The sequence below is a fragment of the Aphelocoma coerulescens genome, chromosome 7 (assembly GCF_041296385.1).
Source record: "Aphelocoma coerulescens isolate FSJ_1873_10779 chromosome 7, UR_Acoe_1.0, whole genome shotgun sequence".
NCBI classification, from domain to species: Eukaryota; Metazoa; Chordata; class Aves; order Passeriformes; family Corvidae; genus Aphelocoma; species Aphelocoma coerulescens.
The window spans coordinates 18,635,164-18,661,492 of NC_091021.1; the positions used below are offsets into that span (position 1 = coordinate 18,635,164).

At 39.0% G+C, this 26,329-nt stretch overlaps 1 protein-coding gene across 1 annotated transcript in view; it reads right to left on the bottom strand.

Moving 5' to 3' along the window:
* RAPGEF4 (Rap guanine nucleotide exchange factor 4) overlaps window positions 1-26,329 on the bottom strand; it is a 156,704-nt gene that overhangs the window by 41,689 nt on the left and 88,686 nt on the right. Inside the window, exons 7-15 of the mRNA XM_069020648.1 lie at window positions 18,636-18,689; window positions 18,235-18,341; window positions 16,516-16,637; window positions 15,142-15,325; window positions 9,554-9,638; window positions 5,861-5,921; window positions 5,040-5,116; window positions 3,793-3,939; window positions 2,413-2,528 (exon numbers count right to left, since the gene is read on the bottom strand). Of these exons, the coding sequence (XP_068876749.1) occupies window positions 2,413-2,528; window positions 3,793-3,939; window positions 5,040-5,116; window positions 5,861-5,921; window positions 9,554-9,638; window positions 15,142-15,325; window positions 16,516-16,637; window positions 18,235-18,341; window positions 18,636-18,689 (953 nt within the window). The remainder of the gene's footprint in view (window positions 1-2,412; window positions 2,529-3,792; window positions 3,940-5,039; window positions 5,117-5,860; window positions 5,922-9,553; window positions 9,639-15,141; window positions 15,326-16,515; window positions 16,638-18,234; window positions 18,342-18,635; window positions 18,690-26,329) is intronic.

The following is a 26,329-nucleotide window of genomic DNA, read 5'->3' on the forward strand; positions in this document are numbered from 1 at the left end:
GTAAGATTTTAAGTACCAGCAGAATATCATATGATATTGGAAAACTTGTCCTGTCATCTTTTTTTTTTCTCTTTTCTTGCAGATCAGATTTTTTATATTTCCCTCCATTCTTTCAATCTTTGCATCTTTTTTTCCTCCTTTTTTTTTGGGGGGGGGGGGGAATTCAACTGATAAAGTACAAAACTTAAAAAAAAAAAAAGAAAAAAAAAGAAAGAAAAAGCCCTGAGAAGTGAAGATACTCTGCTCCTGCTGAGAAATAAGTGGTGGAGCTGAGCTCCTGGGAGCTCCTCCTCACTTTGAGCACTGACCGTCACAGTTCTTTTACCTGCCAACCCCTTTGGAAGAACTGTATTGATGTCCCAAGAACACAAACACTTGTTAAGCCAGTGCACATTCTCACAGAGATACTAACCAAGTATCTAAGTGAGTGAAGCAGAGAAATCACAGGTTGCTGTACTCTGAATATGAAAGTGAAAATGAACAGTGAAGTGACTTGCAGGGCTGCTGAATTCATCCTGCATGAGTGTGATCACCCATAAAGAGTTAGATCTTGGGAGTGATAACTTCAGAGCCAGTCCTCCGAAGCGAAACTGTCACTGTTTGAAAGCACAGCTTGGGGAGCTATGTAGGAGCTCTGTCTCCTCCGTAGAGGAGGCAGTGGAATCCGAACTGTAACTGAGGTGATCTGCTCCCAAAGTGAAGTTTTCCCTAAGGCCAAGAGGAGAAAATTAGTTTCTTCCTGAGAAGAGGTGCCTGTTAAGCTTCTCTTTTAGGCAGTCATTTTCAAAAGTACTGAGGATTCAACTAATGCATTCCAGTAACACATTCCGGAAATCAGGAAATATTGGTAATTTTGTTTTGGACTCTCAAACATAAATGTAGCCACTGTATTTACTAAGAAAAGAAACATCATCCTCAAACCCAGTGAACTCACTTTGAAGCTTTAAACATAAAGACACCGCCAACACAGTATCAACAAAGTAATCCAACTAGTGAAAAGCAGTGAACTTTCAAGGTAACGTCCTATTTTGGGTAACTTATGTCTATTTGTCATTGTTATCAGCAAAAACTTCCTTGTTGGCACATTTCTAGGACCCAAAACCTGACCAAATTAGTAAAATATTTACAGAAATGAAATTCTGAGCTTTACCTGAAAAAATTCCTGGAATGCAAGACCTAAAATACAGCCTAACTTAACCATTTACCATATATATCTCTGGCTATTTTTACCAAATTCTGAAAAAAAAAGTTAAATAATACAATTAATGCTGGTGCAAAGAGTTTGCAAGGGAGGCAGTGCTTCAAAATGTTCAAATGAAACTTTCACTTCTGGAAGCATGAAAAATGTCTCAGACCAAGAAAATGGATTTAAATCTATGACCAAGTTGCTGCACATTGCAGTTGCTGATGCAAATCCACTGGCTACAGTCAAGTTCCCCTCATCTAGACAATGAAAAACTTGTGTGAGAGTACACATTTTCCTGGTAGCACAGATTGTTTCTCTAGATTTTTTAATAGATCAAGTTAAAGAAGAAATAGTAGTTTCTGAAAAATGGGAAATGTGTATATAAAATGCAAGGAATGGTTTATTCACTCTTCACAGATCTTTATAAATCTTTGCATTCAGTTATGCAGATAAAATAAGTATATGAAATCCCAGATGAGATAAAAACTGTACCCAAAATATTGCACGATAAATTAGCTCTTTTTTGAGAGAAAGTGAGGTTCAGGGTAAAGGATTCAAAACTTGTTGAAATTGTATGAATGCTTCTGAAGAAAATTGTGCATCCATTTGCAAATAACACATTTACAAAGTCTTTAGGGGTTTTACCAACATTTGGAATGATAAGAGCCTGACTCTACTCTTATCACAGTAGTATCCAAACAGAATTGTACTATTTCCCTTTCAGTAAGAAAGGAAAATATAGTTAATATTGTTATTACAGTGTAAAACTATTCTGTAAGATAAACTCTGCAACTTTCATTGCATGACATCTTTGTTTTGTATATAAATTGTGCATAGCAAACTCTTATTAGCATCTAGACCTCAAAATACAAAATAAAAATATCTGTACTTAACAATAAGAATGTATTTTCCTCATGTCTTTCACATAGTAACTCAGATTAATAGGTTTTCATCGATCTCCATGCTTAGTCTATCTGGAAGCTATTACTTGAGGTAAGTATTTACACTGAGATCTTTAGGGAATTATTGTGTAAAGACATAAAGCTGCTGTGCTGCTAGAAAGGGATATATTATTGAGCATGGGGCATGTGCTGATGTCTAAAAAAAGAAAACTTTATATGCACTGCAGTCTTCCACCAAAAGGGAATATGTTATTGTTTGGATAATAGTACCATTTAGAAAGGTTAATAATTGTCTGACACTTGCACTACTGAATGAAAACATACTTGTGCTGCGGCTGTGAATTTCCTTGATTAGAAATTCTGTTTCCTGCTGGGATCTTCTCCAACACCAAGACATCCTGGTCATGTTCTTTCAGTCTTACTGTATTTGCTTCCACATCCTGCAAGACAAGTTACTTTTAATAATATGACTGCACCTGATTTGGCTGATTAGTTTCTCTAACAAGCTGCATGACTTTCAAACACAAAAGACTGGGGTTGGTTCTTTCCCCCTGTATTTATCTGTCTTTATTCTGTTTTCCTCACTGGCAGATTCAAGAAGGAAGCACTGGAACTGAGGCAAGAAGCAGAGAATTGTGGGAGAGACTGGAGCAAGAACTATGTTAAAAATCTCCATTTTATGGAGATGTCAAATTAAAACAAAGTTTGCTGAAAATCAGTCTCTCCACAACTTCTCATATGTAATGTAATCTATATCCCCACTTATATACAAACACTATTTTCTACAATCTGACTTTTCTCTAAAATAAAATAAAGTAAAATTTAAGAATAGGACGTTTTAGCTCAGTAAACTTCATTTTCTACTACCACCCCATAGTAGAAAAAGAAAAAAAAAATTAAGTATAATGTGCATTCAAAAAACACAGGTAAAAATTAATAAGACCATGGACTTGGATCTTCTTTGAAGTATTGACCAAAGCTTAATCAGTTGTAAGTCTCCACAGCCAATCCAACCTTACTCCCAAAGGGATCCTCATTCCCTTTTGTACAGTAACCACAAGTAATTTTTCTAGCGGAGTACCCTTTCTGAACTGGTTTTATTGCTGCAATACTGGGTATATATAGGTTCAAATACAGGATGATAGTAGTTTTGACTTCCTCTACTATGAACAACCACAAAACAGCCTGAATTTACAGAGTTACAGTTGGTGAATCACATTTACCCCAAAGTCAGTAACTGTAAAATTAGTCTGGGAATATCCTTCTAGAGTTCTCTGATAAAGACATCTGTAACTTACTCCATTTGCCACTTCATTCTGCCTTGAAACTCTTCAGTTTAAGGTACCTGACACTGACCTATGTGGGAGAAGGGGTGATCTTGTTTTTTTCTATATTTAGACAGAATATCACCCAGAATCCTGGGCAGTACAAGGAAAAACTGAGCAGGGCAAATGCTAGATCATAGAATGTGAGAGACAAAAGATACCATTTGGTCACATTTTCATGTCTGAGCTAGGAACAGAGAGAGAAAAGGTGATGAACATATTCTTTACTTGACCTTCTAAACTGTCACATTTCTGTTCCACCTAGAAACACTTACAAATGAGGTTATTAATAGCAGTATATTCATAGAAATAAGACAGACTTTAGAAAAACTTGCAAGTTCTGATACCACACGGTGAGGGCAGACCTGCCCACTCTTACCCTTAGGATCCTGTTGAAGTCCTCCTTATCTACTCTCAGGAAGTGGCAATTGTCTTCCCGCAGAACAATGGATGCTGCTCTGGGAGCATCATTCACAAGTGCTAACTTGCCAAAATCATCTCCTTCGTGTAGAGTACATACCACACCCTGCACAGAGCAAAACATTTACATGCAGAAACCCATCATTACCCTGGAATCTATTGAAAGTCCTTGTACAAACACTGGACTTCACAATCAAATACCAAAACAAATCTATTTGGCAGGAAATCAACAGCCAAAATAATGACTAGGAAACAATACTTGATAGCTGGTTATTACTATTACTAAAGAGAGGCAAGAACAGAAAAGAATCAGCTTGTTCTCTGAAATTACATTCAGCTTGAAGGACTCTTCTCATCCTGCTGAAGACAGAATTGTCAACTATTTTTATTTATAGAAGCCCTAAAAAATAAAATCGAGTTTGCAGAAATGACATAGAACACAACTCCAGCTGTTGTGCATCAGCAGTGCTCTGTTTCCTCCACTTTACAGTAAAAGAGGATCTGGCCCACCCAGTGGTGTAACAAACATGGCTAAATATGTGTTACTTAGGAACAGATTTAGCACTAGGGCCCCTGTGCTAGATTTTGGTGAAATGCTTTGTGTTCAAATGGAGAATTCTCAGTCACTGAATGAGGAATCAATAGAGAAGGTTTTTAAAGGCTCAAGGGATTCCTGTGTATCAAAATCTACTTTTTTTTGCCTTGAAAAATCTCACTCATAAATAGGAAATTTAATAAAGATGCTTTCTGGTCTATGGCTTAACTAAGATGAAGAGATGGCATAAATTTGGAAGAGGTTCATCCAACCTGAGAACCACGAGTCACAAAACAGTACTTTTGTCAGATATGCATGAGAACAGTGAGTCATCCAAATGCATGACAACACAGTAGTAAAGGGACGGGGCAAAACCCCCATGAGACAAAAGCCTGGCAAGTCACCAAATTCCAGCAAATAACTTTGTCCTAAAGATACTGATGGAACTCTGATGGATTATATTCAGAAACTATGTAATATATCCCAAAATTATAGAGCAATCAACTGGAAGTATAATCAGTGAAACCACTGGATCATTTCTTAATAAAATTACATTTTATTTGTTTTGTCAGACAAAGCAATTTTGCTCTAAATTAAACTGTATCCCTTCAAAGTTTACTCTTACAATTTCAGTAATAGCAATCACATAAAATAGCTTCTGAAAAAAATACCTTTCCATAAATGACTACGTTTACTGATCCCTTTAGGATAATGTACCAAGAAGTACCTTCTTCTCCCTGATTAAATACTAGAAGAGAGAGAAAAGATTTTGCAGTTAGAATATAGTTATTCAAAATATAAATGGGCCAGATTCTGCACCCAATAAAATTTAAGGTAACTCTACAGTCACATAAATGTCTACCTTATAAAAGGGCACACTAAGATTTTAAAAGCAATTGCCTCCAGAATTTAGAAAAACAATTCATACCCATATAGGAGTTATTTTATTACACTGATGTGAAAGTTGCTTTTCTTTTCTATGACAGTTCCAACAACTACTTTATCAATACATGTCAGGTTATCAATTACTAATTAGCACACAGATTAGATCCCACCAGTAGCACCATGTTCTAACCTAGTTCTCTAGTGACTGTGAATTTAATATTCATTTGCTAGAACTTCTCAGTATTAACACGTCTGAGTAATCTACCATTTTAAATCCTTTATTTTGTGCAGGAAGATTTTTTTAAATACAGAATTATACTAAAATACATTTTAAATAGAGATTGGTCGAACCAAAAATTCTAGATAAAAACACACCCAAAATGTAGGTGACACATACATTCAACCAAGGATACAGAATTAATTTTAGTCCTGTCCCTGCACTTGGCAACAGACTAAGCCAACACTTATTACCCTAGGTTTTAAGCACTAAGTGACAATCAAGTTTGAAGAATGCATCCAAGTTTTGCTCTTGTCATTTAAACATCAGGAATTCAAATGTTCATGGCACAGGTGAGAAAGAAGATCTGACAGGACTCCATTTACTTACAGACTGTTCCTGCTTTGGGATGTGACTCAAAAATGAGGACACCCGCTAATTCTCGTTTTACCTTAAAATAGAGAGAAATTAGAGTTGTTATATGTATCTCATTCCTCCTGGTGATGAGGTCACATATTATAGCCCAGTTGTACTTTCCTTCCCTCTGCATCATTGATCAATCATTGGCCTGCTTCACTTGATCTCCTAATTCCTATTGATTTGCTTTACAGAGCTACATTTCCTGGCTCCAAATGGCTCAGACAAGGGCATCTTTAATATAAGGGCCTCCACGTCTTTCTTTGTACACATACATGTGAAATGATCATAAACAGGACAGAAAGTTTTAAATGGTCATAGTTAATCTGTTACAGAAGATAGCTAGTGATTGTCACTTACTCCATGGAAGTATTCCTGTTCTTTCCTGAGAAATCAGTACCTTCCCCTTACTGGCATAAGTCTGTCTGCCTCTGCTGTGTCAAGCTGTGAGGCACAGCCACCTGGACCTGTTGAGTCCCCTCTCTGCCTGACAGCTTCCCAGGCAAAGCATCCAGCTCACTACCTCTTCTAGAAACCGGAGAACGTGACACTGCCCTTGGTGTCAGCCTGCTCCTCACTGGGTTTGTTTTGCCCTGGTGTGATTAGCTCTGACTGGGTGGGCAGTTGTCTCTAGTGAGACACTGCTCACAACCACTTTTTGTCACTGTAAACACTGTTACTGCCACAAAATAGCAGTAGCACTGCGAATCTCATATGATCCTGAGTTCTTCTGTGTGCTTTACATCTCTCTTCATACAACCGCAAGTCTCCACGGACTTGGAGGCCAATTTCAGCAGCGGGATTCATGTATTTGGAGAATGTCAGCTGGTGACAAGTCATTTTTCAGAGGTACTACCGTGTAACTTAACCATGCCAAATACAGATCAAAAGCTGCCTCCAACATGTATTTACTAGTACCATTTTCATACCACTGTCTTGGTTGTTTAAATTAAAAAAAAAATTTAGGCCACGAAGAAAGACTTGGGAAGGAACTCTTAAATTCTGGACATAGTCCAGATGAGAATCTGATGGCTTCCACCCATCTCCTAAAATGGGTGGAAAAATTTGGGTACTGATGTACTTAAAGGCACCCACCCAACCTGGGTGTTCAGGCACCAAGTACAAACATACCCCATCAGCCACCTCTCCTAAAACTCTTTCCAGGCAGCCTGGGGAAATCACTCCCTGTTTGCAGCCTGGAGAAGAAGAAAGATAAATAGAGGTGTTTGCACAGGTTTTTTAAAGTATACTGACCTGTGAACACACTCACAGGCCTGGGACTTCTATAACACTTGGCTCACCAAACTCCTTTATAACTTCTGCTCAAAGGCAATGACACTTTCATAAGGACAGGAAATACAACCCCATTAACACTGTTCTGCACATAGCAGAGAGCATTCCTATCCATTTATGTCCTCAGATGTCTTCTCAGTTCATTCAGTCATTGGCCTTTGCAGTGAATGAATTAGCTTGATGAAGCCCAAAGTTTGATTTGTTTTTAACACTGTATTATATAATTGTTTTTCATTCCTAGATTAACTTCACAGGCTTCTCTAGCAGCGATTAGTTCACTACCATGCAACTTGAGTTTTATCCATTTTACTATATGCTGCTTGTGGCATATCTAGAAAACTTACTATTTTAGGAATTATGCCTTACTTAAAATAAATTAAACATTCCATTTCCTTTCAAGTCGATTGACCATTAATCTTCTGGTTCATAGAAGCAATGCTGTCTGTTGTTCCTCTGAAGATTTCCTCCAAGCTAGTTATGGTTTCTGTCTTCTGCTTTAGTTCATGATGCACATAATAAGCTGGCATTTCCAGACTCTTACTAAAACCATGGAATCATCTGTACTTCAAAATGCCGAGTATTCTTTGCAGTTTGTATCATTTGCCATACTTGTTCCATATACTACTTGCTGTGGATTCTGACCTCAAGTCTGTTTTTCTTCTGAGCTGAAAATATTTTGTGTTTCAATTTTTTTTTGTTCTGGGTTATGTCTGTAGTACCGAGAATTTTCTCCACTTCCTCTCAATAGCTATCTTGGGTAGTTCTTTTGTTTAACTTTTAAAGGGCCATTTCTGGGTCTTACAGTAGTCTTTCTTTAAATACTTTTTTCTCTACATTCCAGGGGTTTTTAAGGATTTTGGATGGCTGTTCCCATGTTGAAGAATACATCTGCTGCAGGTAGCTCTGCAGGTACCTTGGTTTGCAAGCTGCAGTTAGTCTGCAGATTGAGCTCTGTGTGGGAGCCCAGAGAGTCAAGAGGCCATGAACTGCCAACCCTTTTCATAGCAAATGGCACAAGTGGCACCAGCCAGGTGCATGGACACTAGGAGACACAGCAGGAGCAGAGGACACGGGAAGAGTGAGACTTGCGCGTGCGGGGACTGCGAGGGGATAAAAGCCCAGCAGTTCCTTCATGGGGGCTCCCTCCTCGGAGGCACCAGCTCGAGCTGTTTCTGTGTTACTACACTGTGAATAAATTGCTTTATGGACCAAGACATAAAAGGCTCTGCTATGGGAAACTCGGGGTGGAAGCAGTAAGGAAACCTGGTCTGGCTGTGAGAGTGTAGGATGTGCAGGAATCCAGCAGGACCTGCCAGGTCACTGGAGCTGCCCACTGTGAAGGGGCTCCAGTCCTAGCACTGACAGTCTCTGGTGTTTTTTAAGTATACTGACCTGTGAACACACTCACAGGCCTGGGACTTCTATAACACTTGGCTCACCAAACTCCTTTATAACTTCTGCTCAAAGGCAATGACACTTTCATAAGGACAGGAAATACAACCCCATTAACACTGTTCTGCACATAGCAGAGGGCTGTGACTGCCAGAGTCTCACAAATAGTCAAACTGGGAGGTTTCCTTAACACCCATGCAATTCAGATACCAACTCTAAATGCCTATTTTTTTTTTGAAAAATACTGTTCAGGTTTTTATATATTTGCATGGAGTATTATCTTTCTGTAATGCAGCTTCATAATTAGCTGCATCTGTCCAAGTTAACTGGGAATGACTGAAAGTAACAAGAGATTCCAAAGAAGGTATTGTCAAATATGGATCTGCTTTCTGACTGGTTTCCTTTTCCTGAAAGCATCCACATCTTATTGCTACCAAGTAAAGTCCTATTTAGCTTGTTTCAGTTGTCTACAGTGTATCAATGATGGTGAGACTTTAAACAGATGCATTTTCCTGTCCATTCAATTTATTCTGGGTTCTCTGCACTGTTCTTGACCACTTCAGGGCGAAAGTGTCTGATGAGCTTTCTTTCACTCAATGACCAAACTCCAACCAGCAAGCACTGCACAGTGTAATTCCTCCTCCTAACTGGTTCAAGCCAAGATTCCTTACAGAAATCAATTCTGCAAAATTCAGTAGTACCAGTACCTTCACTTACACATAGATAAGGACCCAGGCAGAGGCACCTGTGCCAAGTGAGGGAGACAGGGGCTGTGCAGAAATACTTGAAGAGAATTTTATCTGATATCTAACAGACATCCTACACCTGCACAGTGCTGGGATGATTCTCACAGATGGAATAAATTCTTTGCATGGAGAATATAAACAAAAATGGTTACAGGCTCTCCAGCTTTAATAAAGCACCAGAAGTAAAAATTGAGCCTCCCTTTGGTGATGAGCTAAAATTTTAAAAATTACTTACTGTAGTAGAAAGATGAGATAAGGCCTTAATGTGGAGAAGTTCTTCATATATAAATTCTAAGTCATCTACAGTTCTCTGGCCAGGGCTATAGAGAGAAGATAAAAGGGATAGCTAAATGCAACAAATGCCCAAAATAAATACTTCAGAGAAGGACAGAACAACACAAAATGCTGTGGTACTGTGTAGTGAAGGGTACATCCTCACTAAACAGGCACTGAATGATGTTTCTGGCTGGAGGACTGAAACACACAAAGGATGGAAGCTCTGTGAATGCTACCTGAATGACACGGAGCAGCAGCCATGGCAACCACCTTAGAGAGATCCTGATTAGGCAGCTTTTCTTATTAAATCAAGTGTTCTGTATATGTATAGAATGGTCCCACAAATCAGAAATGGTACATAAAGATTTGTTCCTTTCAAAAGGACTCCTGAGTGTGGGGCATGTACTATTTTTCACACACAGCACTAATTAGTTGTAGCAAACAGGCAGTAGTAGTGGTTTGTAAAGGAGTGTGTGAATTTCTGCTGAACAAATTGGAGATGCAGCAGTGCATCTTGGAGGACAGCAAACAACTGCTCTACAGTTAATGCTGAGTGCTGCTGTTTAGCCACAAAGGTAAATAAGAACCACTCAGTAGTTTCAGCTTCTCTCTCTGAAAATTGCAAGAAATTCCCATTACCAAAAAGCATGCACTGATGAAGGAATAACTCTTCTCCAGCACAAGGAGCAAGGAGGCCGGGACTGTGGCTGACATAATTGCATTTCTGTAACCTACACAAAATTTTCTGATTGCTAAAGAATTTTCTGATTGCTACAAATACTGTAGGGACTGCAGTGTGTCAGAGATGCTTTGGAGGATCTAATGAACAGCACACAGGAGGAGTTGTAGGAGCTTTTGAGTAACCCCCAATCTTTTTCCCACTCACAAGATTCTCTTCAGTTACAGTATCTAATACAACATTATTTTCTAAAAGGACAAATTCTCCTGTCATATAATTTCAGACAGCACTTTGGAGTGACATATGGAAACACACAGGAAAAAAAATTCCTTTAAAGCATTATTCGAAGCTACTTTTACAGGACTAAGTCCTTCCAAACAATATGGTTTAGATTTGTGAAAAGCAGATTACAAGTATTTAATTCAATGGGCCAGGAACAGAAGAAAAGAGCAACAAAGACATAAATTTGGAGAGCGAGAGGATAAATTTAAGATGTGAGGCAATGGGATACAGGAGTCCAGTCTGGGAGCAGGAGTTCCAAATGAGGTTTACACGCTCCACCTTTACAACAAGCACAGTTCTAAACCCTGCTGTCTGCAATGTGTGGTGTCAAAGGAATTAACAGCACAGTTGAATCTTTGGACAGCCCTAAAAGAAAAATTACAATGTACCTTTCTGACAGTTTTCCTCTTAAAATACCAGTATTACAAGGGACTAGAGGATTAGGAAACCTGTATGAGGAAATACTGTGCTCTACAGGTTTTCTGCCTAGTCACCTCCTGATTCAACAGTCTGTCTACATCATGTGTGAGGCACAGGGAGTACCCAGCTGTGTCACTCTGGAGTTATATTGCATCTTTTTACAAAAGTAGCTTGATGGAGACTTCTTTTAGATGAAAGAAGGACTGAAGAAGTCACAGAAAGCATAAGGACAACTGATATGTCTGCTAAGCAAGCTTTACTTTTCTTCTGTTCTTCACCTACCAAGGACATGCATTTATTGTTTAACCAGATTAAAGACAAATTTAGAAAAAAAACCATTCTGGATGAAATTACTCTTTTCTCATACAGAATTGCATAAACTGTTAAGGGAAAAACAGAAATTAGTTTGGTACTGCTATGCCCTCTAGTGACTCAAAATACTCTATTATATCTAAATCTGGCTTGAAATTACAAGGCTGACACTCCTGGTGATTTATGCAGGGCAGCTTAATTAAGTACAGCATAAAACTAAGCCAGTACTAGCAAGAAAACAAAAGGTAAGGATTTTAACAAATAATAGGGAAGTGGCAACTTTAATTTTATTACATGCCTGCAAAACCAGCATGTCTTGGAAAACACAGTGTAACAAATTATCAAATTTCTACATTAAATCAAAACATAAAAGGATGATGTCTTACTACATCAGATAGGATACACTCTTCTTTCAGCATGTCCATTTGCTTCCTATGTTAGCACATTGGAAGGACTGACAATCTGTAGTGGATATCTGTACCTAGTCTTTACTTCTGCTCCTGCAGATGTCACGTGGAGAGATATTAGGCATCACTGTGTCTTTAAAACCTGTGTGGTGACCCACTGATGTTGATTTGTAGGATCCTGCTGTGTAAAGACCTAGTTTCTGCAGGGGACACATTCTAACAGCAATAGCTGGTTATAGAGCGGATAATAAATGGAATAGGTAGGGAACGAGGGTACACATTAATGGACAGAACTCAGGTGATATTAAGTGATCAATAAAAACTGTTCAGTGTTTGGAGAATTTACCAAGGTCAGACATACTGAGCTTCTCTGTGACTTGGATGTTGACAATAACATAGTACTTTGCAATTGATAAGCCAAGTATGTCCAAGCAATATAATTGATTATTTTTATTATACATCTAACCAGAAAATTCTCAGATAATAAGAAAAAGGGAAAAGATCAGAGACCTCAAACATTGTGATTAAGTGTCAAATGCTCTCTACTGAGAAAAAATGTGCTAAGTGAAGTCACCAAGAATATGTAACACAGATTTATTATTTCAGTAGCACTGCTAACTTACTTTAGCTAGGGCATTAAAAAAGAATGTAATCCATAACACCATCTGAGCTAAATACTGTTGTCTGATGAATATAACTCTTCCTTTAAACACTCCTGTTATTATTGTGTTGAGCTTTGTATTACAGCATCCTATTCAATTAGGGTTTACTATCAGGACATATTTTCATACTGAAGGGTGGAAACACTTAAGGAGGAGCTGTGTTAATTCTACAGTAATTTTTCCAGGGACTTGTGCAAGGTCTGCACCTGTGCTCCAGCCATTATAAGGAGCAGAGAGCTGTGTTTGCTACTTCACAAAAAGCTATTTTCACATTCAGTATATGTTTTTCCAAAGGAAAAAAAAAAAACACAATAGCAACAAGAGCCTGCCAAAAATTTCCCTGAGCTCTATTCTGTTTTTTAAACTATAGAACATTCTTTCACAGTTTGACAGTTAAAATGCTGCAGTTAATGTAATAAACAGAGAATTTTTTAAGTTGGCTGTCAAAACAAGTGACACTTTTTGTTAGAGATTTTCAGATTTTGAACAATAGAAAGTACCTTTCAAAGCAACAGCTTCATTATACAATCAAATTCTCAAAGTAATCTTCTCATCAAAGAATATTGTCTTATTTCTTTCAGGGTAATTATCTGAGTTCTGCAACCTCTCTGGAAATGGTTACTGTTATAAAATGCAGCTGTGTTGGTTTGAAAATTGTGGGTCCTGCTCAGGTCAGCTAGAGTCAGCATCTCTGAAGCCTTGACAATTCCTTTGAACTTTTGGCAGCTGTAACAGTGTCTAGTCAAAACTAGCAGGGCTCTGCGGATTCATGGAGATTTTAACAGCTTTGCTGCAGCTCAGCCCAGGGAGGATTTTCAACTAACAAAATCATTATGTATGTAAACTGAATACTAGAACTAGTTAATATGGTCCCTGGCAGTACAAGCTTACTTCAATGAGCAAAGAGCTACAAAAATAAGCACTTTCAGAGATAAGGAAAGATGCCAGATGAATATCAGTCTTGAGAAAAACTCTTTCTCCTCACTATATTCCATGAAAAATCTCCTATTAGTATTCTTTCAGGTGATGCTCTGCAGGTGATGACACAGAGAAGAGCAGTACTTCCCACACCATCTCTCCAGCCTTTCAGCTCTCTGTAAGCAGTCCAGATGATAATCAACATTTATCCTGCCAGAGTAAACTTACACTTGCTGTTCTGAAAGCCAAGACAGAAAGCAAATGTAGTAGGCAGCCAAAATGCACGATAACCTAAGGGGAAATTCTCCAAGGAATGACCTGCTCAGTTGGCCTGAGGCAAAGGAGAGAGTGCAGAGAAGCAGGGTCACAGCCCACATAGCATTGCTCAGTCTCCTAACGACTGGTGTCTGCTCAGGGGTTTTGCTCCTCAATGGAAAAGGCACAGGACACGTCTGCAAGGAAACAAGACCTCAATTCCACGACACCCTAAGGGTATATGGAAACACCACGCTCTCAGTCTGCCTTGTCCATGTATTTTTTGTGACAGAGAGCAAATGCTCCTTTGGTTGTGTTGACTAGATCTCTAATAAGCAGAAGAAAGAGAATGTATACTTCAAAACTATTGCTGCATGGCAGTGTTGCCTGTTTTTATAAGCACAGGTGTCTGATGGCACATTTTGAAATTCAGTGCTTTTAGTAAGCTTTTGGGGAAGTGCTGTCGAAATGAGCTTATGATCTAAACATAACACAGGGACAAGAATGGAGAAGGGAAAGGATACAGATGGAAACAGAACAGGATCAAGAACTTGTGTTAGGTGATTCAAAAATCTTTTACTACGAAAAATGTTCTCACACTCTCACTCTCTCACACAGGCAGGGTCCACACCTATCCCATAGTAAAGACAAACTTTGCCAATGGCCTCAAAGTAGCAGGATCCAGCCCTGTGTACTTGCCCGTCTTGGATGGACCCTTACAAGTAAATCTTCAGTGAGAGAGAGAGATAAAGTAATTCCTTATTCTCAGTGCACTTAACTAGCAGTAAAATATGTCTGCAGTGGCCACTAAACACTACCTGCTTAATGCTTGCCTTCAATGGAGGGTCAAACAGAGTTTATACTGGTTGCTTTGAAGTCACTCTAAGGCTGGCTGTAAAAAAGGCCTTTAGCAGTTTTCAGTGTGACCAGGGTGTATTGCTGAAAGGATGGTTAGCCAGCCGAGGAGAGGATGTCATCTGGTAGCTATCAGGTTAGGCAGACATCCTCTGTGGCCTAGGTACAGAAAGCTTTTTTTTCTCCCCCAAGTATTGATTCTATAACAATAGGAACTGAGAAAGAAACCCGCAGCCACATTTCACACTTTGCTAACAAACTACAACAGGCCAAGTCCAGCTTATCTTGATTCAGTGAAGTTCTACCAAGGCTGAATCCAATTAATGGCTGCCACTGACAACTGAAAGTACCTGCTGTGCTGCCATGCTACCACTCCAGTCAAAATAACCGAAAGCAGCGTAGCTAATTGAATGACACTTCTAAACACAAAGTTGTAACAGAGCAGGATCCTGCTATTACTAGCAACTTACTTTAGGGAAGATTCAGTAATGAAAAAAAAACTCGTAACGCAGCATTTTCTTGCAGGTGAGTATGATGGCATTCATGAACTTTGATGGGTATTCTCAATACACAGTTCAACTTGAAAGCATTAATGAGGACTGGAAATCACATAATGAGAATGTAAAAACTTCAGAGGTTGGACAAACTGCCACTGAAGTGAAATAACTGCCCAAAGGGCACCTGATAATAAATGTATGTTTCTCTTGTTTCCATGTCATAAGGAAGACCCATAATACTAGCTCATTATTCTGCTTACGGTTTCCTGAGAATCATCCTCATATGAGCATCTGGCCCAATCTGAGAGAGAAGCAGCATGGTATCCTGTAGCTCCTCATCACACTCCTTTTTCTCTTCCTCAGTTGGCAAAGGGGCATCTTCACGTTCATCATCCAAAAATCGATAAAATAAGTACTTGTCTTGAAAGTGGTGTTCTTGGTCCACTGAAAACAACATAACACATCAAATTTTCTTATTGTTTCAAACAATTTCATTTAATCAAACAAATCACACTGGGGAAAATGGTTACATTACAAATCTCTAAGAGGTATTCTCTAGCATGAACACTTTTCTCTACATGTTTAGACAGGCTGACAAAAGGTAGCAAAAGCAACTAAATTCCTTGTAATGTAGCAGAAATGTGTATCATCAAGGTACAATCACAGGGGCAAGTTCATTGACCTGTGTCCTGGTGGAGTAACTTAATGGAAGGACTACCAAGAGAAGACCTCAAAAGTAACATTATGATACTGCAAAGGACAAACACTCGGTCTTCCAAGCAAGTCAGAGTGACGTGTTGAGTTGGATACTCTGATGCAGCTTGCAATAGCTTGCCCTGAGAGTTCAGGGGAATATATGGCAGGAATTAAAGCTACAGCCCTTAGGGTAAGGGAGCAGTGGAAATGATCTGTCTTTCCAGTATGGAAATTTCTCCCTGGGATATGGGAAGCACAACAGACGATAAATGGGAGTTTACTGTAATAGAGAATTCTGAATTTAATAAAAATGTACGTGCAAAGCTTCAAATATGAGTATTGCTTTAGAAACCTACCCTTTTGAGGGCTGTAATATCCTGTTACCAACTAAATCCTGCCAAATGGAAACTGAAAGTCAATGTGAAATGCAATCGGAAAGCTAACATAAAATCCCAGATCTCTGCACTGGAATGTCTGGTGTGCTGAATTTGGGAACCCCTCCAAAACCAATGGAAGTCATTCCAGAATGATGGATCTGAGCAAACAGAAATATTCACATTCAGTTCTAAATACTGCAAATCTTTGATGAAGGTTAGTTTTATGTAAGGTAATACATCCCTTGGTTTTGGCCTGAGTGCTATCCAGCTCCTCTTACAATATAAACACAAGCCAGTGTACTCCTAAGAGTTATCATTATAAATTGTTCATTTATGATCCAATATGTTCGTAAGTTAAAAAAGCATACTGGTAGCAAGATTCAAATAATACTGAGATTCAAATAATACTGCCTGTGTGTTGCACTTGCACTTAAGAATGAACAGGCTGCTCTGTGGCACTTCTTTTGGGCTCATAATCCCTTTCTTTTTCATGGAAAAGAACTATAGAGGAATTGATGTCACACACTGCCCATATTTTAGTCAAGATACTGATTATCTTACCATGGTTAAGAACACCTTCTTCCAGTAGTACTTGCCACATGCCAACAGCCTGGGTTCGTAAATGGACACAAGGACTTTGCTGCATCATCCAGTCAACTAGTTCTGTCCCCACACAGCATTGCCTGAAGGACAGATAAACAGACAGGAATGAAAAGGAAGCTAGCCAAGAGAGAGACTGCACACAGTAACTGCCAAAGAAAGTGGTATCTTGAACTCTGTATAAACTTAGTCAAATTTCCCTACAGAAAACGCCATGTCACTGTCTACATGTACATGCTTGAAATACCAGTGAAGGTGTTCAGCTTTGAGAGGATCACCTTAGCAAAACAAGTGTTCTGGGAAATGCAGAGTTCAGAGGATCAAATTGAGCCTGTGACATCTGATACAAAACCTATAGCACCAGTGCAACGACCTCCCATCCAGTTTTCAAAAGAAACCTCTGTATGCCATGGGATACCAAAAGCTTCATGCTTTTCAGAATCCTGCATGTAAACAATAATTTAATACTGTAGAAGTTATGCCAATACAGCCTCTACAGGAAGAGTGAGTGCTATGAGGGTGTTCCTGCATCTGTAACCAAACTTCTGTCACACTGTATTTGGAGACATTGGTTTTGGTCGAGTGTTCCTGAGGCTCTCTCATGCTCGGTCTTGGGTACCTTGCACCTCCTGACTGACCCAGAGACAGACAATAGCAGGCCTCAAGTTCTGGAGAACACCCAAAGAGGGGTAAAAAAGCAAAAAGCCAAATGGTCACTTAGTAAAATTCTTTATCATAACACTCCCGAGCTCAGACAAACAGTAAGAGTTTTCCCAGTTACGTGTAAGAGAAAATGGTGCAGCTGTTGGGACCAGCACTGCTCTTCATTTATCATATATGCTCTTTTGTTCTTCTAGATCAATCAGCAATGTTATATTGTGACATATTCTTGAATCAACTCACAAGCTCCAAATACCTTTGTATATTAAATACATTTTGGGCTGAAATATGGAAAATCAATGCATTTATTTCAAATGAAGATCAGCAACATATTGCTTTACTATTTAGAAAAAGACAGAGATTTAAAAATAATTTTTACTTAAATACACTTTGAATAATGCACTAGATATTTGATTTAAACATTAGACATTACAACAAATTGATTGCTTCTTAAGCCAATAGTAGACAGATCCTGACACCTTGCAGGCAGATTTCTATTCTACAAGTGCCATTGTTATCCCACTTCAGCAAGACTATGCTGCCACCAGCAGGAAGATAAGAGAGCCTGGCAATACACTAAAAAAAAATTAAATGGAGCAGCAAATCTGTATCAGGAATGTTTCTCACAAGGTGAATTTTCAGAACTCCATAGTGTAGCAATCACTACAGGAACATAATATATTAATGAACTTTTCTGTTATCTCTTACTCATATACAAAGAGAACAGAATCTACATTTTAACTTGATATTACACAGAATATTCCAGCTAACTATGCTATTAAGTTTGGATGAGTTTTTGTATGTGAATGCTCTGTTCACAATCACGGACTCAATTTCCAGTCAAATTACTTCAGAAAGGATTTACCAGGCCCATTAAAGACTGCATAACATCCAACTCAAATAGCATCACAGAATAATTTCAGACCTTTTGAGACCTGCAAGTATGGTGAGGCATAAATGACGAATCAGAGAACGGCAGGCATAAAAATTCAGAGGCCTCTATACAATCAGCTCACACACCTGTAAGTCTTCAGATGGTATTTACGGTCTCTTATCATGTGAGGAGCTCGGGACAAAATTGTATTCCGCAAAATCTTTCCAGCTCTGAGGATCTTTTCTGAAGGAACCTTGGTGATCATGGAGAAAGAAAAAGACCAAGACACACAGATTTGAAACTTTCTGAAATCTCTGTACTGCCTTCTTCAAAATAAAACACAAATGCTCTTTTCCCTGAACTGTAAATCCTCTTGCACAGAGGCTTACTTTTGCAGAGCAATGTAGTATATATTTGGGATTTTAAGTTTCACATACTTATCACATCTAACAAAAAGCATCACTTCAGCTGATTCATATCACTGTTGGAAATAGTTATTTCCATTTGTCTAATGGCCTGGCTCTACAGCACATCTGTGTTCTATTACCTGTGTAATGGTTTTAGTAGGATGATGTGGGATGTGAGGATCAATAAGAGGTGTCTGAAAAATAAAATGAAATAATTTTTTAAAGGTTGAGCAGAAAAAAATAAAATAAAGGCTAAAGTAAAAAAATTAACAAAACCGGTGTAATAACAAAGAATCATCTGGCCAGGAGATATGAATAGAAAAAGCTTCTGAAGATATCCTAAAGATGAACTTGCTTATTGAGGATCAGCAAATTAAACAGTGACATGACAGGTGAAGATGAATAACAAATCTGTGCTAAACTTTGTAAAGTACTAATGACATGTGCAATGGCCAAACATCACACCAGATCTGAGCCTACACAGGCATAGTTAGTTCTTCCTCCTGCACAGCAGCATTCCCCCACACGTGTCTGCTTTGCCATTCAGCCCCCCACCATGGAAATTCTCTCCTCCTTCAGCACCTTTTTCTGTTCAGGTCTTTTCTCCCTTACAGCATATCACAAGAAACAGGAATGGAGACAGAGATCTTCTTTCACTATCTGTGTTTTCTAACTCATCACCAGGCTGAGCTGGCAACCCTTTTATAGCCACTCTCTGAAATGCAGAGGCATGCAGGCCACTTGCAGGGACCCAGGTAAGGACCTTCACAAAGGGGCTGGTGAAGAAAAAAGAAAAGAACAAAGCAAGTGGCTTGGTTCTGCAAAGGGAAGAGTGAAAGGGAAGACTATTGGGCTTTACAGGGGAGAAGGAGAGATCGGGATGAGAGAAATGGGGAAACAGGCACATAACAAACAGGAGAAAGAGGGAGCACACGGCACAACACAGAGGAAAAAGGAAAGTGGAAGGTTAAAGGACAGTAGAAATGGAGACAAAGGAGAACAAAACCAAACTTCAGCAGCCACCTCAGACCGATGGGAAAATATTTGGCTTTGTTGAGCCTGGTAGTGAACAGCATGGACCAAATTCACTTCAAGAGTGCAATGTCAGGAGGCACGACACAAGGGCTGACTTTGGAGGGCTTGCCGACAGCAGATCAGGCTGAGCACAGAGGTCTCCCACAAGGGCAACACTCTGCACCTTGGCCCATGGCAGCCACGGTTCCCTCATGCCCCCATGGCAAAGCCAAGATAGCCAAGACAGCCAAAGCAGAAGTATGGTGAAACATGAGCCAGGTACTTCTGGGTTGCCAGGTATTGGTTTCCCTGAACTGGGCATCTGTCCATTAGCTCCCACAGGATTTTAATGACATGACAAAGTCCTTGTAGTTATCAAATAGTGCTAAGAGCTAAGAATACACCAGGAAACTATGGGTCAGCTGGAAAGGGGAAAATGAGGGAAGCATATGACAGAAATCAATAATCTTAACATAGAGGCCTGTATATATGGAAACCAATACAAAGTTTTTTGTTTCTACCTTACAAGAAGTCTCTGAAAAGGCAAATCAATACAATTAAAATGGGATTCCTGATTTTTCTCATTTAACAAGTCAACATTTTTTCATAAACTCATTTAAGTTACAAACATTCCTGTCCAGCCAGAAGAGCAGTAGCACATCCCTCAATATTTCTTGGTTTCTGGAACTGTGTGGAGCCTGCTCTAGATAGTCTATATTTGCAGTTAACATATGCAAAGAATAGCAAAAATCTTTTGAAAGACGCCTCTAATGAAAACAAAACCACTGAATAACAATCTCACACAGGTACAATATACTCAATCCAGCTTCCAGATTTTAATTCTAGTTAGGAATATACTTAAAGGAGAGCTAAAATGTGTAAGACAAAAACCATAGATTTTTAGAGCACTGGACTAGCAAAAACAAATGCACTTTTTTGTTTTTCAGCATTTCAATTAAGTTTTAACAAAAATGCATAAACTAACAGGTGAAAAATTGAACATGGATGAAGATTTTTCAATAAATCTCCCAACCTAATCAAAGCAGAATATAAGACAGCATTTGGAAGAAATCTGATTCAACCCAAAAGTACAGAAAAAAACCAAGGTGAAAGCTAAGACACAGCACAAGAATCTGCAGAAAGCAGCAGGAAGGCTTGTTCACCTACATCCTGACCAATACAGAAGGATCAACTGCAAAGACAGAACATAAGTTGGGTGAAGGTGATCATGAAATGACCCAATGTCAGAACTTTACAGAAGGAAGAAAGATCATCAAAGCAGACACAATGGACTAGGAAGAAAAGTTTCCACAAAAACAGAATATTGATAGCTATATTCCTGGAGTGGGTCATGGGGGAATAAGTGTAAGGTAAAAGGAGTTAATGGGAGCTGGCAGTTACTTAAAGAAACAGTATTAACCATACATACAATACATACTAGCACAGAACTTAACTAGAAGCTGAAGTAAAGACTCAGCTAAAGAAAGAGCTCTTCACTGACACACAAGAAAATACACAGAAAGGAGAAAGGAGGGGGTCTAGAGAAGGCAAGTGTAGAACATGCATTGAATAACAAAGGACAGAATTAGAAAAGCAAAGGTACAAGATGAGACAGACCTGCCAAGAAACGTCAAGGGGTAAGAAAATATTGCACAGCTATATTAGTAGTAAAACAAAGAAAACAGTGTTGAGCTACTGTTTAACAGAGGGAAATCTATTTACAGACAGTTCAAGAAAGCCAGAAACTTTTGATTTATTTTTTATCTGTGTTCATTATAAAGATCAGTGGCAGAGAGATGGTTAATATTCTTAGTAGAGTGACAGGAGTAAAATCGCAACCTTGAAAAAAACCCCAAAACATAAATTAGCTATTTTCAGATTGGCTGGGTTTGTAGAATTTCATGCAGGAAACTTGAAGAGCTTGAAGAAAATGAAAGAGGACTGCATCCATCTTGGAACATCAGCAGCCACTCTTGGGGTCTATGGAGGCAGCTGAAGACAGAAATATGGGAAAAGGAGAAGCTGAAAAAATATAGATGTCAGCTTAATGTGTCTTCCTAGAAAAAGTCCATTTGTAAGCACCTGGAAAAGAACAGGGACATGAGTCACATGTGACATATATTAACCAAGAACAAGTCATGCCACACTGATCTAATTTCTTTTCATGATCAAGTAGCAACATTGGTAGATTAGAAAAGAAACAGTAGATTTTCAGCCTTTTAGTAAGGCTTTAGCACTTTCTCATCAATATTCTCTCTTCTGCAACAGGCAGATTAAATTCCTACAAAATAGGTGCAAAGTCAGTTGGAAAAGTGCATTTTGAAAAGCAATTACCAGTGAAGCAAAGTCAAACTGGCAGTCATACCAGAGGTCTGTTCTAAGCAGTGTTCAAGAATAGATCACTTCTGATAATATTAAATATTAACATGGGATGAAGCAGAATATACCTTTATTGGTTCTGCAGGAGACTTCAGGATGGAAGGCACCGCACATACATTGCAGAGTAATTTTACAATATGAAACAGCTTTAACATTGGTCTAAAAAATGATGCTTTTATGCAACACAGACAGTGATGACTACATTTCCGAAGCAGGCAGAATCAGCTAAATAAAGACAGGGTAGGGAACAAGTGTCTTAGTGCAGTACTACAGAAAAGGAAATAAGGTTTATAATGTTTAAAATATTTAAATATTAAACACAACTGAATAACCAATGCCATACTTGTGTGAAAGCAGCAAATACTGTGCTAGAATGTAGTACTATATAAGATACGCAATGGTGTTCTGCTTTAATCAGCCTAGATAAGACCTAATATAAAGCACTGCCTCTCATTTGCCCACTTTACTCCAAAAGCGTCGAAACCAGCTGGACAGAATTTTAGAGGAAAGCAACAAGAATAATCAGAAAGCACAACATAAATAATCAGAGTTGTTCAGCTAAGGAAAAGGCAAATCTTAGCAGAGGTGTGATAAAAAACTCTTCAGATTTAAAAGGCCTTTGAAAAGAAGAAAGAAGTGACCTAGTCCATCGTGCAGAGATCAGGAAATAATTTAAATTGCCATAAGAGAGATTCAGTCTAGGCATTGCTGAAGCTTTTCTCACAGTGCAGACAGTGAATACTGGCAGCCTGCCAGAGAGGTCTGGTTCCTCCATCTTTGGGAGGATACATAAGGAATCTGTCAGGAGCGACAGTGCTACAGTGAGCACGTGGCTCAGGGATGGACTCAATGCTTTCCTGAAGAAACTTTTAGCCTCACTACATGGTACTGTGCAATTTTTGAGGACAGCTTTACAAGTCTAAAAAGAGTTCAAACACAGGGTGGTGCTTAAAGAGGCAAACAGTAACAGAGCTCCTGGGGCAGCAAGCCCGAGACAGTCATTCCTACTGAGGGACAATGCCATCATCATCCAAAAGACATGCCCAGCAAAGAGTCCCCAAAGCTACAGCCTTTCATAGCTGCTGCAGTGAGCTCTGGCTGCACTAGTGATTAGCTGAAATGCAATAAATGGAAACACAGGGCTTGGACTGAGTTTGCTATAGAAAGGCAAGACATATTTCAAAGGCAGAGAAATGTAACATCAGTTAGTTAATAGGAGATAAAGGGCTCCAGCAACAACTTCTCATCAGAAAAAAAAATGTATTCTGTAAGGGATAGTCACAGCTTGGCTAAAGAACAAGAATTGTTTTGTGATTCTTTACAATCTTCGACCTTCCATTAAGGGTTGCTTAGAAAGCACTTAAAAAAAATAAAGTAGCTCTCCCTATAAAACAGCAGAGAGTGAGGAGAGTGTTTAATTGCCTTAACACATCCTGGTATCTTTGAAGAATTAATGAGACTAAAGTACATACGTGTGGCACAGAGGTCCTTGATGATCCCATTTCTCAAGACTTCTGAATAAGGGAAAAGTTATCATGCAAAGACCTCAGATAAGCAAGCCAATTACAATAGTTTACAAATAATTACTCATCTCCTGGCCTCAGGAGTGACCAGTGTACCTGCTCTTGGCTTCCCTTCAGTGTGAGATAAAGCAACACAGCAATACCATCTTGAACTTCAGCTACTCTATTCCCTTTTCCAGCTAGTGCACACTCAAACAGTTTGCTATGACCTGCTGATCTTCCCTGTAGGGGAGGAGGTCATAGGGGTCTGCAGGGTAGAGAAGGGAAAGCTGCTGGCGTTGGAAGGGGAAAGCAGAAAATTATTATGAGAAACTGTGGTAAAAAGGTTTTTAGCATTAACATTGACAAACTCCCTATCTGTACATTTATGGATTCACATTTGAGCCATTCAAACAAACCCTTCACAAAGCCAATCACAAACACCATATTTAAATTGGGGTGAAGCAGAGAAAGTAATAATTTTAGCCTCTATTCCTTTCAAGATTCAAATATTTATGCATGAGAGCAATACCACAGATTTAAATAGGATTATTCATGTGTATAATTTTATGCACACATTTAATCTGTGGAGAAATAGGCCTTAGATTTCAAACCACAGGGCAAGGCCTGTCTTTATTTTGGTGTTTCTTAAATCCCTGAGCAAGCCATATGCAAACAAATAAATAATAAAATGAACAACACTAATAGTTGCCATGAGATCTGTATTTGTCAACTTATTTGAATCTGCTAAATAAAATCCAAGAACATCTCTTATAAAAATAGATTTTTCTATTCCCCTTGTTAAATAGCTGTAAAGGGATGTTTCTGAGCCTTTACATATGAATGAATGCTTTAGATCTGCAGCGATTTGGATCTATAAAATCAAATGATGAAGGGGACTTAATTTATTACTCTCACATGCAAACGCAGGATATGTGTATTGCAAAGAACTAAGATGAAATAAAATAAAAGCCAATGAATCACTTTTTTCACATGACCTCAGTGTAGCTCATCTCAGAACAGAGAACAAGTTTCGGTATTGATTGGAGTTAACCACAGCATGTTACCAGGGTGATCAGATAAAATTGTGCACTACTGTTGATCCCTTTATTTTCAGCTGGGGAACAGAAAAGAATTGCAAGTGACATCTGTTTTCCTGCTGGCTGGCCGGGGGATCCAGAAGAAACAAAGGACAAAAGCCACACAAGTTGAAAGGTGTCAGCAGCAACAGCCACATCACAAGAGGTCTGTTTGTTTTACATCCTCAGTATTTACCACTATTGGGGATTTATAGTCTAATCCAAATCCCACTGGAATCACTGGGAAGTGCCTAATTGACTCAATGAGTTTTGAGTCAGGCTCATGGCATCTGTTTCTCCTGAGTGTATTTCAGGAAGCAGAGCTCTTACTAGTTCCAAATGACTCCTGACGCCTTCTGATTACTACCATTTTTGACTGACATGTTTGAATATCTTTGTATACATCTCCCAAAAGACTTCTAATGCCCTATCTGGTTTACATGGGATGAAATAAAATATACAAAAAAACCCATTCCCACAATATCAGCAAAATCATAGCCAGTCAGTAGGATACAGCTGACAACTAGTCGGAGTCCCCACAGCCCTCCCACACAACACCTCCCACTTCTACTCTTATCATTCTTTCTCAATTTTTTTGTAATGTCATCTATTTGAGATGTTTTGAACCAAAGGCAGAGATAAGAGTTCCAAAGATGATGCAGCGATGACTCTTTCCAAAACAAGCCATTATTTCCAGCACTACAGAATAACTATGTAACAGGGATAAAGCTGAACATACAGTATCACAGTTTTTGGAGGGCATTATCAGCTGGAAAGCAGTCTTAGAGTATCTTGAAGTTAACTCCATTGGTCCTATTTGCAGCTGCAGTGAAAGAGTGTCTATGCAGACTGCACCAACCTCTGCTAGGATACTACAGGGAAAACAATACAATTATTTAATGCAGATTGCTGAACATGAGAGAAACAAAGATTTTATCATAAAAAAGTCCTTTGGAACACATTTTTGTCAAAAATTGAAGGAAAATGTAGTCAATGTTATAGGAATTTCCCTGAGATTAGCTCAGTTGGTCAGATTATGGTGCTAATAACATCAACACTGCAGGTCCAATCCCCGTATGGGCCATTCATTTAGGAGTTGGACTTGATTATCCTTGTAGGTCTCTTCAAACACAGAATATTCTGTGATCTGTGATGATATTAATCTGTACTGGATCTCTGGATTAGCCCTATGTAGAACATACTGATATACTAATGCTTGTCATCACAAAACAGTCTACACGATGACCTCAACCCCAAAGGGTGCATAGTCCATAAGAAACCTTGGCACACACTTCCTGCCACAGGGACGTCTGACACTTGGGACGTGATACCAGGACTGAGCTCTGGGTCCAACCCAGAAAATCATATTTAATCACAGAGCTGATCACAGAATATTCTGAGTTGGAAGGGACCTACGAGGATCATCAAGTCCAACTCTTAGACGACTGGCCCGTACAGAGAGATTTACCACACCCCTTCAGAAGACAAAAAAAATGGAAATAGAAATGCAATCATCACTCCGATCATGCTGTAAACAATTCATTCTCCTCTTCACTCTCTCCACAAACATATGCAGCAGCTGGGAGAACCAGCCTGTGCTCTACAAGAGAGCACTGGCGGCCAAAAAGCAAAGTACCTGCTCACATCTCCTAACTGGAAAAGTCCAAAACCGACAATGACTGACCTCATACCATGCCTGTAGGGGACTTAGCAATTAACAAATACTTGGCAACTAAGACAGGACAAGTTACCCAAGAAGATCACTTGTTTTAAAAGGACCAGTCTAGACATTCTCAAATTGTACTACCAAAGGATCTTCAAGCCACCCATGCTCACATAATACAACCATTCTAGTTTCTT